This window comes from Rana temporaria, chromosome 4, assembly GCF_905171775.1.
Source record: "Rana temporaria chromosome 4, aRanTem1.1, whole genome shotgun sequence".
NCBI classification, from domain to species: Eukaryota; Metazoa; Chordata; class Amphibia; order Anura; family Ranidae; genus Rana; species Rana temporaria.
In genome coordinates, this window is record NC_053492.1 from 377,044,152 (window position 1) to 377,063,045 (window position 18,894).

The following is an 18,894-nucleotide window of genomic DNA, read 5'->3' on the forward strand; positions in this document are numbered from 1 at the left end:
CTTGGCAAAATGCCTAAAAATATGCCCCAAAATTGTATACATGCCGGTGGGTGGATGAAACCTTCCTTTTCGCTACACAGAGTCACAGGTTTTCAATGTGCACCATTACAACTTTCTAGCTGCCAACTTCTTATGACCAATGACCTCAACAGTTAAGATAAGTTGATGTCAGTTACCTACATATCATCCTTGTTTGACCACCCCTTGACTCTCTATCAGCTTTGGGGTCTTATTAGCCAAGTGATGGAGAAAACCTGAGGGAGTTAGAAACGTTGGAATACTAGTCAGTCACCTCTAACATTGGGTGTCCTATATATATTGATGTTGCTACATTATGTAAAACTATTAGAATAGTTTTAAAATTTTAGAATGGGGTGTCTTAAGAATGTCCATAATTTTGCAGGTTGCCTCAAGATTATTCATAATTTTAAAGGGTGCCTTGACTGAAAAAAGTTTGCGAAACACTGTTCTAAATGTAAAACCCTGATGTTTAGGCAGGGTTGCTATTTAAATGTATTTTCCAAGTGATAGTTGCCTTGGTCGATTGATTTCTCCCTAATTATGGAATTGCTGCACTTTTCTCACTAGATGGCCGGGTATCTGGCGGCATTAGATAAGACAAGGGCATTGCAAGGACAGATTAGGAATGAATGGGGTGTCTCAGAAAATGGGCAGGGATTTTCTTGGGTCCCTTTGGCATGCTAGAAGAGCCTATTTAATGGGTGGAGTTAGGTGATCGGGGTTATGTGTCACCTGGGTGGATGTGTGTTGCAATACCCCGGGTTGCTAGGCTGGAGTTTGGGCCTGTCCCAGGGACATCTGTCTGCTAGACTGTCTGAGGGCCTATCCAGAAGCAAGAGAGCAGCATAGGGTTGGGACTGCGTCTTGCAGTCCAACCAGAAGCAACGGTTCTGCCGACCAGAGAACCAGCTGTGGTCGGAGGTAAAGGGGAATCTGTCGCCACTAAGGAACCGTCCACCTTACTATCGGAGACCATTGTGAGTAGCTGAAGCAAGTACCTGAGCAGTATTCTCACCAGCTGGGGACAGTTAAGAATTGAGAGAACTTCAGCAGGTGCCAAGCCAGGGACCCAGACAGTGGGGGTGATGCTTGCGGAGCATTATTGTGTGTCAAGCCAGAGACCGAGCAGGCCAGTAGGGTGATGCTTTAGGAGTATTTGAGTGCCAAGCTGGGGATGCGGGGGTGACGCTTGAGGAAGATACTGAGTGAGAAGATTGGAAGAGTTCAGGAGATCCAGTGGCGAGAGGATCAGTTAGTCTAGTGAAAGACTGGGAGCTCAGCTGAGTGAAGTTCTACAAGTAGAAGAGGTGAAGGAGTGAAGGAGTTTGTTGCAACCGTGTTAGAAACTGTTACAAGATTGTTGCCATAGGAGACAGCAACCCTACTCATGCAGACGTGGTGTCTAGCTGTATGCCTTTCCCTGCTTGGCTGTCTGCCTACAGAACTCTTGGAGTCTGCCAATTAACATTGCATCTACTAAAGGTTGTCCTGGTCCTAACCCTCTCTCCCACAGTTCTGTTTAAGAGACAATAAATCTCTTTGCATTCAAGAAGTGTCTGGCACCCATCAATCTACCTTACATTACACCCACCATGCCTTGTAACCCACTCAGAGGGATGTCGGCTGTCCCTAACTCTGGAGGTCACCATTGCGCCTCAGGGTGCCCGGGACTTGGCTTCATAAAGAGACCTGTAGTAATTTCTTCTTAAATGAAACTCAATGGAGCTGTAAAAAAAAAGGGAGTGAAGGGGATTACATAATTTAATTGACTCCTCCTCCTGTGTATTTCTGCTATATAGCCCTGTAAATTTAACAACAGGTTTTGTTCAACAATAGTCAGCAAAATATAAAGATTGCTCTGCATCCACCTCTGTCTAAACCTCAATCACACCCAAAGCTCGCCTGACAATGACTTTAGACTTCTCATAGTGTGCTTAAACCAGACCTTCAGTCATTCTTCAACTTTCCATCTAATAAATCTTCTGCCCTTATTTTTTTTCTGCCAGTAAATACCTTATACAGCCCACTTCCCGTTTCTTGTCTGGTCATTTGCCTAGGCGTATGACATCATGCACAGCTATCTCTCTCTCTCACTTTCCTGAAAGTTTGCCAGGAAGGGAGGGGGGAATCATAAGAGAGCCAATGAGAGACGCAGAGCTGGAGGTGTGCCTCCTTTTTATTTATTATTATTGCAATAGCAATTTTACATTGTGATACCATGCGACAGCTACAAGTCAAGCATTTGGCTCACAGTTGCCATATGGCCCAGTGGATCTCAGTTTGGTGAGTTTAACAGGTGATGCTGCTGGTCAAGCTCTGTAGCTCAATTTAGAAATGCTGTGGCTGCAAAGTATCCTAGTTATGGAATGTGTACAGCCCTGTTAGGCTGTAATGTTAGAATTCATGTGAGTGGCTGGGGGGTAAAAAATTCAAACCTGTGTTTTTACAATCACCCTTGTGAAAGAGCCCTTTTAAGAAAAAAAATAAATAAATCCGCTCTTCTAAGAATGTTGGAATGTTAGACTTCCAGGTCAACACTGCATTAAAGTGTATTTTTTTTTTTTTAATTGTGTTTGAAAAACCGCTGCAAAATACAGTGTGAGATAAAATATTGCAACAACCACCATTTTGTTTTCTAGGGTCTCTGCTAAAAAAATATATCATGTTTGGGTGTTTTTCTAGCAGAAAATAATGATTTTTTTACTTGTCAGCAACAAATGTCAGAAAAGGTTTGGTCTTTAAATGGTTAAACTTCCATCATCTACACACTGGAGTTCTTTCCTTTGATAAAAGAACAAAAATATTCTTTGTTTATACTTAATTCTGTTGTATTAAAACTTGGCAGGCTGCCTGGATTTTGTTTTTTCAGTTGGGAGAACTCTGCACTTGATAGAAAGATCATGACATGCTGTTTTGAACATCGGGAAAGGAAAAAGATTGAGATTTCGATTCTTCACGATTAATCATGTAGCCCTAATTGGCAGCCAATTTAATGAAATCGACTGCCTTAAGATAATGCACATTAACAGGGTCGGACTGGCCTACCGGGATGCCGGGAGATTTCCCGGTCGGCTGCCTGTCCTGGGGCTGCTTTAAGCTGCTTCAGCAGTGCCCTGGGAACAGAACAGCGGCCGCCGTAACAAAGCCCAGCTCCTGTGATAGACAGAGCACCGATTCAATGCCTGGACATTAAAAAATAGTAAATCAACCAGTGCAAATAAAACCTAAAAATACAGCAGCTAGAACAATGAGGGTCAAAATATCAAATCCCCAATCACAGATTATAAAACAGCAGTGCAGCGCAAAACATCTAAGGCCCCGTACACACGACCGAACATGTCTGCTGAAACTGGTCCACGGACCAGTTTCAGCAGACATGTTCGGTCGTGTGTACGGCCGATCGGACAGGATTCCAGCGTACATTTGCCCGCCAGACCGTTTTCGAGCGGGCAAATGTTTCTAAACTTGCTTAGAAACATGCCCGCTGGAATCCTGCCCGTCGGACATGTTCGGTCGTCTGTACAGACTTACTGTCCGAGTGGCCGCCATCCCTCGTATACGTCGAATGACTTTGACACATGCGTGGAAGCATTGAACTTCCAGGGCCGCAAACGTCGCCGCGTCATCGTCGCTGCAACGGCGCGGCCTCGTCACCGCGTATCGTGTACGTGCGGAATTCTGTATGATGGTGTGTACAGCCATCATACAGAAATCTCCGGGCGGGCGTGTACGCTGAAAACGGTCCGGCGGACCATTTTCATCGTACATGTTTGCCTGTGTGTACGAGGCATAAAACCAATCTAGGATTAATAATGTAGAATTACTCTCATTATGAAAAAATAGTCCATGCTTTTCATATGAATTCTTTAAAAGGGAGGGTGATGAGCATACACCAGCAAGTGTCCAAAGTGAAATAGATGATGTTCAAGTGACTTTAATGACAACCTCCACCAATGGTAGTTATAGCATGTAAGAAAAGAAATGGCTGCACTTCCAGGAATTCCAATTTGCCTTTTATTGTTCAAAGTGATAACACCAAAGACACCAACACAAGGTCACGTAGACGCATTTCACACAAACATCTTGTGCTTAATCATTACTCATCATTAATCGTGTAATGATTAAGCACAAGATGTTTGTGTGAAACACATCTACGTGACCTTGTGTTGGTGTCTTTGGTGTTATCACTTTGAACAATAAAAGGCAAATCGGAAATTCCTGGATGTGCAGATATTTATTTTCTTACAAGTTTCCCATGGAGGCGGGCTGGCACTCTACGAGATATTCCACCTCAGGTTATCAGCATACACCTGGAGCAGCGGCTCTTTTTCTTTGTATAATGGTAGTTATAGCAGCTCACCTCAGCTAATGGACCCCTGAATGTATCAGTCAGGTCTCATAAGCTGTTCCCTCAATGGGATGATCAAGCCCGGAACTCTGGATAAGGAGGATACTATGCCAGTAATTTGCTAGATCGTAATTGAACTCATCAACTGACTCCAATGGGATTAGTACATGGAAAAGGAGAAAAAAAATCTAGTGCTCTCCGTTGGATAATATTTATTTAAAAGGATAAAAATAAGCACTTACAAACAATGCCTGGACATTGAATCAGTGTGACAGGTATAACAGGAGGAGTCGGGTCTAGGAGGTGGGGCCTTGTTACAGAGGCAGTCTGGGAATTCAAATCCATGCTTCGTGGCAGAGCGGGAGATAGCTGCTCTGTGTGATCAGGCTGCATTTCATAAGAACAGGTGAGGCTACATTTCATGGGCACTCTAGTAAGGATGCGTTTCGTGGGCGCTGATTTGGATGCGTTTCGTGGGCACTCTGGTAAGGCTGCATTTCATGGGCACTGATCGGGATGCGTTTCATGGGCACTCTGGTAAGGCTGCATTTCATGGGCACTGATCGGGATGCGTTTCATGGGCACGCTGGTAAGGCTGCATTTCACGGTTGCTGATCAGGATGCATCGGGTGGGCACTGGTAAGGCTGGATTTGATGGGCACTGGTGAGGCTGCGCTGATGGGCACATGTATAATACACTCTTCGAATGTGCTTTAAAATGCATATTTTGCCCTTCTTTTTGAACAAGAAAATTATGATGTTATGCTGTTGAGCTGGAATAATAATGCTATGGGGCTGGTATGGAATTATTTCCGGGGCTGGTATGAAATTATTTCCAGGGCTGGTTTTTATACCCAGTCCGGCCCTGCACATTAACGCAAAACGCCCAAACTTATATGTGTAAATGGGCCCTTGTTCTACCTATATGCAGCTGTTAAGAGGGTTATACTTTTTCGTAATGAGCTATAAGTGAAAAACATCTGTCTCTTCTGCCAACAATTTTTATTTTATTTTTTGCAGTGCATAGTCTTGACGATCTATTCACAGGACATTTATTGGGTAAATTTAGGAGCAATATTGGTAATAGATTACTTCCTAGAATGGCCAGCTCCATCTAGTGGTCAATATACAGTGTTGTATTCTTAAACACCTTGAGAAAATACACCACATTTTGACCACTAGATGGAGCTGAAGATCATAGGAATTGATCTACTGTATAACAAATTATAGCCATAATTCCTGCATCCCATACAAATGTGACATCTGCCCCACCAATTTTTATAAATGGACCCCTAGGTCCTATGTTCATCTGTCACATGACCTGTTAAAGTTACATGACCAGCCTCTCCACCAATCAGAGTGTTCTCTGCAAGGGTATTCTGAGAACATACTGTAGGACAGCACATCCTTTACACTGTCACTAAGTGTTCCATGCTGATAAAAAAAATTGGTATGTTTATACAATCTCCGTTTTTATGTATGCATACAGGTGACATCATGGCAATGACCTTCTACATAAGCCTCATTACTGCACTTTGTTTCCTATCTGTGATTGATACAACGATGACTGGAGGATGGACAAGACGCGAATCTGACGATCCAAAAATTGTAGAGATTGCCAAGTATGCAGTTAAGGAATACAACAAGCAATCAAACGATATCTATGCATTCACACTGAGTAATGTCAAAGCTGCTGAATCTCAGGTAATGCGCCATTAATGCCTTAAAAACAAATGTGAAAGTTAACTAAAGGGCCATACACATGGGCAGAATATTGGGTGGCATTGGCCGGTTCAAAAGAGTTCAGCCGATATTGGGCCCCTGTGTACGGCAGTCGGTCCTAAGGAGGATGACCGAAAGGTCTGCCGATCAGCCAATGGCTGAGATCGCTGAATGGTGTGTTTTGGAGGGGGGCCACCCCCCAATCAGAACACAATAGCTCAGTGGGGGGAGATTGCTGTACTAACGTTGTATAGTTAGTACAGTGGCACCTCCCAAGCTCTTTAGGTTTTTTTCTCTCCGAATAATGTGTACTGGAGCTGTAAAATTCTGCCCAAAATGAGAATCACAATTTTTTTGCTTAAAATAAAGATCACGATTCTCACAGCGTAACTTCATCATCTTTCACATTATACAAAAAAATTGGGCTAACTTTACGGTTTCGATTTTTTAAATTCGAAAGACCGCTGCGCAAATACGGTGTGTAGCGCCCCCCTACTTTCAGTATGGGCACTACACTAAAGTTAGTGGGGAATGGGAGCGTTACCTTGCTCCCATTCACTAATTGTTTAAATTTCTGGGACTTCTGTCATTCCAGAAATGTCCGCTGGGTCAGTCTGTGGTCCAGGGATGCAATATCATCCCTGACCAGCAGTTGGCGCCAGAGGGATTCTGGCAGAGCAAGTTTTCCCCAGCAGCCAATTAGAGAAGTTTCTTCCTCGCAAGGCATGCTGGGGAAGAGTATATCTGTGACAGGTGTCATGTGTTCTAAAATCTTCACAGGGTCCCGTTCCTGGTGCGGCATCCACCTTCAGGGTGCGCGCATCCATGGACCCCGCCGGCGTGGCCCACCTGGCCAAAGTTGCTGTCTACAAAAACCCTCATCCGGAGGTACAAGGGGACCCCAGTGACTTGCTGGGTTCCCGGTTCTACTGAAAGGATCCCAGGCTGAGTGCCGTGCGATTGGGGAGTCGGTTTGAGGGGGACTCGGAGGCAGGTCGTCCAACAGAGCCTGGACAAACCAATTGGGGATCCGGTGACCAGAGTGCTGGGAGGATTGTTTTATTTATCTATCTAGCTCAGTTATTGTATTTGGCCCGTGAGACAGGCCCGCATCCTCCCAGAAATCCTAAGTGACACCTTGTCTGCCAGACTTATGAAAAAGTAGTCTGTCCGGGGGCACTTTACCCACTCAGATGGAGTGGCGACGTGTTACAAATTGGTACTATGTAGAGCAGTACTGACTGCTTCACTTAATATCCAGGCCTGATACTGCAAAGTTCTCTCCTTTCTTTCTCTTCATCAACCTTGACCTTCCCACGGATGTTGATGTTGGCCGTGTTGGGCCTGGAAAATAAAGCATTGAGAAAACCTTTATTCAATGTCTGGACCTTCGCTCACTGCTTTTGTTCTCACTATTACACCCCTAGACAACGCCAGGGTAACTTAGCAGGCCGGTCCCAAAACAAATCAGCGGATCCTTCGGGGGTGAGCGCTACACGGTGTGACATAAAATATTACAACAACCATCATTTTATTCTCTAGATTCTCTGCTAAAATATATATTAGAGCTGCACGATTCTGGCTAGAATGAGAATCACAATTTTTTTTTTGCTTAGAAGATAGATCACGATTCTTGCAGCGTAACATCATCTTTCACATATAAAAAAAAAGAGCCAAATCTACTGTTTAATTTTTTTATTTTATTCATTGAAGTGTATTTTTTTCCCCCAAAAATTGCATTTGAGACCGCTGGGCAAATACAGTGTGACATAAAATATAGCAGCAATTGCCATTTTATTCCCTAAGGTCTCTGCAAAAAAAAAAAAAATGTGTGTGTGTGTGTGTGTGTGTATGTGTGTATATATATATATATATATATATATATATATATATATATATATATATATTTATTACACACACACAGTGGAACGTTTGGTTTAAGAGTAACTTGGTTTGAGAGCGTTTTGATTTGCGAGCAACTTTTTTTTTAATTCTGACTCGGTTTGCGAGTGACTCACAAGACGAGCAGAATTCAAGCTAAATAGGCCTGCAGTACCTCATTTGGCCTGAGGTACAGGGCACAGAAGCCGAGCAGAGCCGAAAATAGGCCGATGTGTCTGCCACAAAAAAAAAAAAAAATACGCTGATCGCCGCCATTAGTAGTAAAAAAAATAATTAATGCCATAAAACTATCCCCTATTTTCTAAACGCTATAAATTTTGCGCAAACCAATCGGTAAATGCTTATTGCGATTTTTTTTTTTTTTTACCAAAAATAGGTAGAACAACACGTTCTAAACTGAGGAAAAACATTTTTTATATTTTTTTTAGTGATATTTATTTTAGCAAAAAGGAAAAAATATTGAATTTTTTTTCAAAATTGACGCTCTATTTTTGTTTATAGCCCAAAAAATAAAAACCACACAGGCAATCAAATACCACCAAAAGAAAGCTCTATTTGTGGGGAAAAAAGGACGTACATTTTGTTTGGGAGCCACGTCGCACGACCGCGCAATTGTCAGTTAAAGCGACGCAGTGCCGGAAGCTAAAATTTTGTCTGGGCAGGAAGGGGGTATATGTGCACAGTAGGCAAGTGGTTAAAGTAAAAGTTACAATTGGGTAATGCATATAATATAAAAAAAAAAAACACAGGCTTCAAGGGTCTTTCTTTCTCTTTTCTATCTATCTATCTATCTATCTATCTATCTATCTATCTATCTATCTATCTATCTATCTATCTATCTATCTATCTATCTAATCTATCTATCTAGAGAACAGTGTATACTAAATGGCCTTCAATACACCACTCAGCGCCAATGGAAAATGTAGTTACTGTTCAAAAACCAGCAACCCAATGAAGGGTTAACAAGGAGACAAAATTGACAGAAATATAATGTCAAATCCCTTAAAATGATCACATATAAAAAGGATAAAGGAAGTGTGACATTGGGGGTTGTTTAGCTCTCGTGGTAGATGCCTTTTTTGTGTAGTGAGTCGACACCAAACAGGCATATATCATTAGGGCCTGGTAGCCCACGTTTATTAAATAAGGAAAAAACAAAAAACAAAAGTCCACTCAGGAATCCCACGCAGGGGTTTAAACGTTGTTCAGAAAATAACTGAAAATACTAGCCCACCTGGCTACTCTTCAACAGCACTGCTGCTATAGGTACTGGTACCTTAAACCACCAGATCTTCCAGTCCCACAGTCTTGGATGCACACAGCTTTGGGCTTCTTAAACGCACACAACTTAAAGTCCCTTAATGCACACAGCTTTAGGTTCCTTGGGCGCACACAGCTTTGAAGCCCTTCAACGCACACAGCTTTGAACTTCTTGATGCACACAGCATCTATCTTCACACAGTGACACTAGCAGCCGCTGCTCCAACTCCACCTTCCTCTCCCTTCTGACTCTCCCCAGCCCTTCATTATATGGGCTGTGTGCACCTGGGCACACACCCTGCAGGCTATCTATAAGATCTGGACACAGGGTTGGAGATCCTGTCCCACCCATATCTGAAGGATCTCTAAACTAAAGAGCCCCTTTCAGAAATAGCAAGATCTGGAGAAAACTGCCAGAGCAGTTTTCTCTGTTTCAAATCTACGCTCTGCAATCTGGCTATATGCAGACCCTGTGTCCATTTCAACACCATTTCCATAGGGACAGAGCCTCGCTCTGCCACAGAAGGTTAAGCTGCTGTTTATAATAAATGAAAATTCTGAAACAGGTATAAAAATACTAAAAAACAGTCCAACTGTATCAGTCCTATACCCAAACAGCGCTAATGTTGGTAAGGGTTAAATTGCCAACTCCACAATGACAGTTTTGGATAAATAATAAAGTGCAAAATATCGAACACAGGAATGAAACACTTCCTGCTTCCGGGTTAGGCTACGACCTACATGACGCAACAGAAGTGACATGTGCGCTCTACCGCAGCCTAACCCGGAAGCAGGAAGTGTTTCGTTCCTTGCATTCATCTCGAGTTCTGATTGGCGATTCTCCCCATGGAGGAAACGGTGAAGTTCAGGTTTACTTGCCTTATTATTTTATACTCAAGTACGTGCATTTTATGAGGGGATTGTTTATGTGGGGGTTCCTTTTGTTTTAAATAAACGGAATTATGCTATGCTGGCTTATTCTTGTTTGTTTATCTGAGTTGGAGCATTCAGCAATTTACCATCTCCCTGGTTGATGTCGAGTGCATTATCTCATCTGGCGTTAATTCCCTGCTTATAGGCTGTTTTTGTACTTGCTCTGGTGAGTTCAAACCTCTAAGGGGGAGTGTGTTTTCATGCGGTGGACCAGGAATTTTCGGTGGAAGGTGCACGCTGTCTATTTTTATAGGATCACCCATGGACACTGTTCGATATTTTGCACTTTATTATTTATCCAAAACTGTCATTGTGGAGTTGGCCATTTAACCCTTTCCAACATTAGCACTGTTTGGGTATAGGACTGATACAGTTGGACTGTTTTTTTTTGTATTTTTATACCTGTTACTGAAATTTTTTTAATATATATATATATATATATATATATATATATATATATATATATATATATATATATATATATATATATATATATATATATATATATATACACACAGTTGAACCTCAGATTACGAGCATAGTCCGTTCCAGAAGTATGCTCGTAATCCAAAGAACTTGCATATCAAAGCGAGTTTTCCCATTGAAGTCAATGGAAACGAAAATAATTTGTTCCGCATTGACTTCAATGGGATGCAATACCGAATGTGGCCAGAGGTGGAGGGCGCCAGAGAGCGCGAAAAGGCCCAAGGACACTTTGGCTCGTTTCCTGCGCCCCCGTACCTCAGTCCAAATAAGGTACTGCAGGCCAATGTTCGGCTTTTCTCGGCTCCTGCGCCCCCCATACCTCAGGCCAAATAAGGTACTGCAGGCCTATTTTCGGCTTTTGCGCCCCCATACCTCAGGCCAAATGAGGTACTGCAGGCCTATTTAGCTTGAATTCTGCTCATCTTGCTAGTCAATACTCGCAAACCGAGTCAGAATTAAAAAAAAAAAGTTGCTTGCAAATCAAAACGCTCTCAAACCAAGTTACTCTTAAACCGAGGTTCCACTATGTGTGTGTGTGTGTGTGTGTGTGTATATATATAATTTATGTTTTTGGAAAAGTATTAATATATACATATTTGAAATTCATTATTTACTTTTTAAGTGTACCTGTCATGGGAGAAGTAAAGGAACTTCCATAGCCGACCTCCTTCTGAATATGTTGTCATGTTGAGCCTCTTGCTTCAATTACTCAACAATCTGCCCTAGAACAAGTATAATGATCAGGAAAGTCAGAAATCTTTAAAACAGTCCTTTACCCTCATCTTTTGCTTACCACAATTGGATATTATTTTTGATGGTGGGGGGGGGGGGGGCAGGGGAAGTATTTATCCAGTAGCTGGCTACTTTCAGCTTCTGATGACATCAGGATAAGGATAGCGGTGCAGGACTTGAAGCAGAGGGGTGGCTTACACCATACAACCCTGAATTTCCCCCGGCAGGTGAGTAGGGACAACCCAGATGTCCATTAGAGGGGGGGAAAAATAGAGGGGTGAAGTTCCTTTTTAACTTATTAAGGATACTGAAGCAATGTCAGCATGACAGATAGGCAGGATATTTCAAATGAAAGCTCAACGTTGGTAATCCTCAATGATTCTACTGTAGCAAACCTTCTTTCATTTATTTGTATGTATTGTACAGGCTTTTGTTTGCAGGATCTAGAAAATGACATACTGTACTTTACTATGTGCTCCCCAGGATATAAGTATACATTTTCATACAAAAAAAACGGTCATGTGTGTAGCTCCCAAAACATGAAAATAAATAAATACATCAAAATACAAATAGAGTGCACTGCAAGTTTATCTCCTGTTTTATAAAGAAGTTACTTTATGATGTTTACCTGTATAGAAATTAAGGATATGTACACAATTTGATGGCATGTTAGTTTACCTAAACTAGTTTAGTTTGCCTAAAGCAATTGCATGCATTTTCTGTACTTTCCTATGTGATTCAGTTACACTTGCAGATGAGGTGTAGCATGATGCGGTGGCAATAACATGCACAGTCCAAGTGTTATAATTTGGTTAACCACAAAGGGGTTAATATGAATTCTACTGCTGTTTTAAATCTAAAGTTTAGAAAACAGCGTGCACGGCTAGGAATAACTAGGGATGAGCTCCGCGTTCGATTCGAACGTATGTTCGACTCGAACATCGGTCGTTCGATCGTTCGTCGAAACTCGAACAAAACGGGTCGTTCGCGCCAAATTCGAGTGACGCAAAACGTCCCATAATTCACTGGGGCGTTGAGCGCTGATGATTGGCCAAGCATGCTGTATGTCCCGCATGCTTGGCCAATCACAGCGCTCAAAAAACGAAGAGCCATAATTGGCCAAAGCCAGGGTGGCTTTGGCCAATTATGGCTCAGGGGGATTAGTACACGCCCCCCACTATAAAAGGCAGCCTGCACGGCTGCCTAGTGTAGTGTGTTGGCGGTTCTAGAGAAGATCAGTCAGTCAGACAGAGAGAGATAGAGAGATAGAGACAGAGTGTCTTAACCAGATAGATAGATAGATAGATAGATAGATAGATAGATAGATAGATAGAGTAGGAAGTGTAGTCAGTATTAGTGTTGCTCACGAATATTCGCATTGCGAATATTCGACTCGAATATAGCATATTCGAGAAATCGCGCTATATTTCGAAATTCGCGGTGAATATTCGCAATTCCGAATATTCGATTTTTTACAATTTTTTTTTTTAATCAGATCACATCCTAGATATCTCCATCGACGTCTAAAAGCATTGCTGGTATCATTAGAGACCCTGGGCCGAGTAGCTGAAGCGTTCATTGAATTTTCCAGAAAGATCGCAATGCGATTATTCGGCAAACGCAATATCGCGCGATTATTTTCCTCGCCCCGATCTTCCGCATCAGAGCGATTTTTACAGTTTCATTTTTAAAACAGATCACATCCTAGTGATCTCCATAGACGTCTGAAAGCATTGCTGGTATGATTAGAGCCATTGGGCCGAGTAGCTGAAGCGATCATTTTATATTGCCGAATATTCGCAATGCGAATATTCGGCAATAGGAATATTGCGCGATTATTTGCTCCGCCCTTTTGCATCAGAGCCAATCAGAGTTCTCCTTCCACACTCGTCACAGGTTAGCAACCAATAGGAACCTGCCTGCATGGACATTATATAAGCTCACTCCCAGCACCATTTCATTGCAGATTCAGAAGCTGGCTATAGAGTGTGGAGGCTGTTTCTGTGTTCCTGGTTTCCTGTGTCTTTGTTCTTGATTGATTTAGATCATCACCAGCATTGCTATTTAGTGATTCCAGTGGATCTTTTCCAGTATATCAACTGCTTTTTTCAAAGCAATAGACCCAAGAGCTTTTTTCAAAGCTACGTTTTGTGCTGTTTTGTGCTGTTTTTTTCATTTGTGTTACTGTTTGATCCTGCAATCCTCGCTGTTCAGTGATATTTGCAAGAGATTTCAGAACACATTTTGCTGAGCTTTATAAAAGAGCTTTTCTAAAAGCTAAGTTTTGTTCATCTTGTGTTACTGTTAGATCTTGCAGGTTCGCTGTTCAGTGATATTTGATAGGCATCTCAGTTCAAATTTTGTTTAGTTTTCCCTAAAGAGCTTTTATAAAAGCTAAGTTTTGTGTTCAGTTTAGTTAAATTTTGTGTAGTAAGTGTACACACTGTTAGTGTACATTTATTTCATCTAGCTTAGCTTAGTGTGTGTTTAGTGTCTGTGTTTTGTGTTTAAAAAAAAAAAAAAAAAAAAAAGTTAGTGTTTGTTTAGTGCTTTTTTTTTTTTCTTTAATTTTGTAGTCCTTGTCTGGTGTACTACTTTTCTTATAGTTTAGTAGCTGTCTGTGTACGTCTTTGTCTGCGTGCCTGTCTTGTAAAAAAAACACAAAAACACATTTTGTTCACATTTTCCCCCCCCAATAAAGTTTACCCCCCCCACACACATATCAGCAATAATGAGCGGCATCCGTGGCTGTGGCAGCAGGGGTAGGGGAGTTACTCCCAGTGCTGGATCGCTGCCAGCACGGGGTACCTCTCGTGCCCCTACTAGTGGTAGAGGATCGGGTGCAAGGGGAGTACGCCTGATCCGGGAGTTCTTCCCATCGGGCAGCCGCCCGATATTGCCATCTCAGGCTCAAGTAGTGGTGGACTACATGGGGCACAGCAGTGCCACTGAGTCGTCGGTCCCGACTCACAGTAGTACCACCATTACACCGTTGCCTGTACTACCCCCCCCCAGCCCCCAAGAGTCCAGCATCTTACTGTTCGACAGCGACAGTGATAGGGATCTCTTGGGGGAGGCCATGCATCAGGCAGACCTCCAGCTCTGTCCTGATGGTCAGGACCTTTTTGAAGGGATGGATGAGGAGGATGGGATACCTGCTGGCAGTATCCCAGAGACATCCCTTCAAACTGGTGCTGCTGTTTTGGTGCAGGAAACAGCAGCACCTAGTCAGACCCAGGCGTGGGTGAGGGGACAGCGGAGCCAGGCTAGAGGCTCCATGTCACGTGGTTCCCTCAGACCAACACATCTCAGCCCTTGGTCTGACATCTCTGGGGGCGAAGAGGGTGACCCATCATGGTTGCCATCTGACGCGTCGGCTCACTACGTCAGTGACGACGGGGAAGGTAGGCACCCTGGTGAAACGGTGCGCCAGGTCACCACCAGGGAGACCATCGTCAGGGTCTCCACTGGTGATGGCAGCAGGAGGTGTCAGGAGGAGGAGCAGCAGCAGCAGCAGCAGCAGCAGGCAGCTCCACCTGTGCGCACCGAATCCCAGCAGGTGCAAGTAAGCGTCACCCCATCTGACAGGAGGGCGGTGCTGAAGTCACCTGTCTGGAATTTCTTTACCCTGGTGGCAGACAACCCTACCGTGGCCATCTGCCGGATTTGTAAAGTGAGGGTGAAGAGAGGGAAGTGTTTGGCTCGGGTGGGTACCACAGCCCTGAACCAGCACCTGAGGATAAACCACTGGGCGTTGTATGACGAGATGAAGCGTGGTGGTGGTAGCAGCGCCACCACCACAAGTGAGCAGGGTACAGCAGCCCCTGCCACATCTTCATCTGTTTCCAGCAGGTCATGCCCCCCCGCTCCCTCTAGTAGAGGTACTGGTACCGGCAGCCAGACCTCTACTTCCACAGCACCCTCCACGTCTGTGTCCCGCACTGCCGTCCGGCGCCAGGCGTCGATTTCAGACGCCTTTGACCGCACCACTCCCTTCCCCCCTGGAGACCGACGTGTGCGTTCCCTCAATGGGCTCCTGGCAAGGGTTATTGCCCAACATCTGCTGCCCTTCAACATAGTTGACAGCAACCCCTTCAGGCAGATGTTGGAGCAGGCCCAACCCCAATGGCGTGTCCCCAGCCGCCATTTCTTTGCCAGGACTGGTGTCCCTGCCCTACACCAGCACATTGTGCAGAATGTAACCCTGTCGCTGGATCACGCTGTCAGCGACAGGGTTCATCTGACAATGGATGGCTGGACCAGCAGGCATGGGCAGGGACGCTACATCAGCTTCACGGCCCATTGGGTTTCCCTCCGAGGCGTCGGTGAGGGATCGTCGGCAACCGATCTTGTGGTGCCGCCCCGGGGTGTCCAGGGGAGAACTGCTGGTCTCCCTCAAGCCACTGTCTCCGCAGCTGCTGAGCCTCCCAGCAAGCGCCCCCGTAGCTACTCAAGTGTGGGGCACGTGCGCTGTCAGGCCGTGCTCCAGCTTGTTAGTTTAGGGGACCGGAGACACACTGCAGAAGAAGTGCTGAAAGCACTTCAAGCTCAGGTCCAGAAGTGGCTGACACCCCGAAGGCTCCAGCCAGGTATGGTTGTCTGCGATAACGGCAGCAACCTACTCGCCGCCCTCCATGCTGGCAGTCTGACGCACGTGCCCTGTCTGGCACATGTCCTCAACCTGGTGGTGCAGAAGTTCCTGCGCACTTATCCAGGGTTGAGTGACATTGTGGCAAAGGCGCGTAGGATTGCCAGCCACTTCAGGCGCTCCCCAACCGCTACCGCGTCCCTGTCCAAATTGCAGCGGAAGTACAATCTGCCCCTTCACAGGCTGATTGTGGACAGTGTGACGCGGTGGAACTCCACCCTCCACATGCTGAAGAGGTTGTGGGAGCAGCAAAGGGCGGTGAGGGAGTACCTGATGGAACTAGGCACTGAGAGGGCTTCACCACAACTCCCTTTCATCGCCTGTGCGCAGTGGGGGCAGATAAACCAGGTCTGCCAAGTGTTGTCCTCCTTCGAGCAGGCGACCAAGATGGTCAGCAGTGAGCAAATTGGCCTCAATAGCGTGCTGCCAATACTGTTCATGCTGGAGAGGACACTAGATCGCCTGCTCGAGGCTGGGGAGAGTGCCTTGGTGGAGCAGGAGGAGTCAGCAATGCTCCACCGAGACCAGGGCCAGGACCAGGAGGAGGAGGAGGAGGAGGAGGATGATGATGAAGAGGAGGAGGAGGTGGTTGCTGGTGTCGTCCCGGAGTCAGGGCCTGGTCAGGAGGGAGAGCCGGTGTTGGGGGCACCGATAGTCCGGGGGTTGGGCATGTCTGAGTTTGACCAGCAGCGCCTCAGGGATGAAGAGTCGCACCTCATTCACCTGGCCAGCATTGAGGAGTCACAGCGGGCTGTGCTCTTCCCCATGGCTGCCCACATGCTGAGATGCCTCAGGAGGGACCCCCGGGTTAAGACCATCAAGACGAGGGATGATTTCTGGATGGCCACCCTTTTGGATCCCAGGTGCAAGGGGAAACTGGAGCAGTTCATCCCAGCCAGCCGGAGGCAGCACCGGATGGAGGAACTGCAGGCAGCCATTGTCAGACGGTTGGAGCAGGCAACTCCCCGGCCTCCAGTTGTCCCCCCTCATCTCACCCAGCAGGTGGCTGCACCCAGCTGCAGCCGAGCAGGGGACCTAATGGAAGAGATGAGGATGTTCTTCCAAACCGAGCGACCCAGTACCACCACCAGCAGCAGCAGCAGCAGTCACCACCAGCGGCTGGCCCACATGGTGGCAGACTACATGGCGTCCGTCGGTGCTTCTGACAGTATGAGCACCGACGACCCCATGGAGTACTGGGTTGCCAGATTGGACACCTGCCGCGAGCTCGCTCAGTATGCGCTGGAGTTATTGTCTTGCCCCCCCTCCAGCGTACTATCTGAGCGGACATTCAGCGCGGCAGGTGGGGTGGTCACGGACAAGAGGACCCGTCTGTCCACAGACTCCGTGGACAGACTCACATTCATAAAGATGAATGAGTCCTGGATCGGCGGTGACTTTCTGGCACCCGTCGTCGGTTCAGGGCGCTGAAGGGTCCCTTGCCATGCATTCCCTGATGAAGCCCCGGACCTGATGTATTTACAGTGCTGAATATAACTATTTCAACATCAGAGAAAATCAATGTTAATATTTGGTACAGTAGGCTTTCTTTGCAATTACAGCGGTCAAACATTTCTTGTAGTTTTACACCAGCTTTGCACACACTGGAGGAGGGATTTTGGCCCACTCCTCCACACAGATCTTCTCTACATCAGTCATGTTTCTGGGCTATCGCTGAGAAACACGGAGTTTGAGCTCCCTCCAAAGATTCTCTATTGGGTTTAGGTCTGGAGACTGGCTAGGCCACGCCAGAACCTTGATATGCTCCTTACAGAGCCAATCCTTGGTTATCCTGGCTGTGTGCTTTGGGTCATTCTCATGTTGGAAGACCCAGCCTCGACCCATCTTCAAAGCTCTAACTCAGGGAAGGAGGTTGTTGCCCAAAATCTTGCAATACATGGCCCCGGTCATCCTCTCCTTAATACAGTGCAGTCACCCTGTCCCATGTGCAGAAAAACACCACCAAAGCATAATGCTACCACCCCCATGCTTCACATTAGGGATGGCGTTCTTGGCATGGTACTCATCATTATTCTTCCTCCGAACACGGTTAGTGAAATTATGATCAAAAAATTATATTATAGTCTCATCTGACCACATGATTTTCTCCCATGACTCCTTTGGATCAGTCAAGACAATTATGTCAGAAGTTATTTCACACCCTATATACTCTTATTAAGACTGCTGTACATCATGGCAACTCCTGCCCATGTGATATGACTCTGTATCAACTACTACTGTTAATACTACTACTGCTGCTTCAGCTGCTGCTGCCGCCCAGTCAATACACCTATGTCAGCAGTTGTTTAACACTCTATATACTCTTATTCCTACTGCTGTTCATCATGGCACCTCCTGCCCATGTGATATGACTCTGTATCAACTACTACTGTTAATACTACTACTACTGCTGCTTCTGCTGCTGCTGCTGCCGCCCAGTCAATACACCTATCTCAGCAGTTATTTCACACTCTATATACTCTTATTAAGACTGCTGTACATCATGGCAACTCCTGCCCATGTGATATGACTCTGTATCAACTACTACTGTTAATACTACTACTGCTGCTTCAGCTGCTGCTGCCGCCCAGTCAATACACCTATGTCAGCAGTTGTTTAACACTCTATATACTCTTATTAAGACTGCTGTACTTCATGGCAACTCCTGCCCATGTGATATGACTCTGTATCAACTACTACTGTTAATACTACTACTGCTGCTTCTGCTGCTGCTGCCGCCCAGTCAATACACCTATGTCAGCAGTTATTTCACACTCTATATACTCTTATTAAGACTGCTGTACATCATGGCAACTCCTGCCCATGTGATATGACTCTGTAT

General features: G+C 45.2%; 1 protein-coding gene across 2 annotated transcripts in view; it reads left to right on the top strand.

Annotated features, from left to right (window-relative positions):
• LOC120937624 (cystatin-2-like) overlaps positions 1-18,894 on the top strand; it is a 62,828-nt gene that overhangs the window by 14,982 nt on the left and 28,952 nt on the right. For both annotated transcript variants that reach the window (XM_040351001.1, XM_040351002.1), the window contains exon 2: positions 5,859-6,073. In XM_040351001.1, coding sequence (XP_040206935.1) covers positions 5,867-6,073 — 207 coding nt within the window. In that variant the 5' untranslated portion in view covers positions 5,859-5,866. The remainder of the gene's footprint in view (positions 1-5,858; positions 6,074-18,894) is intronic.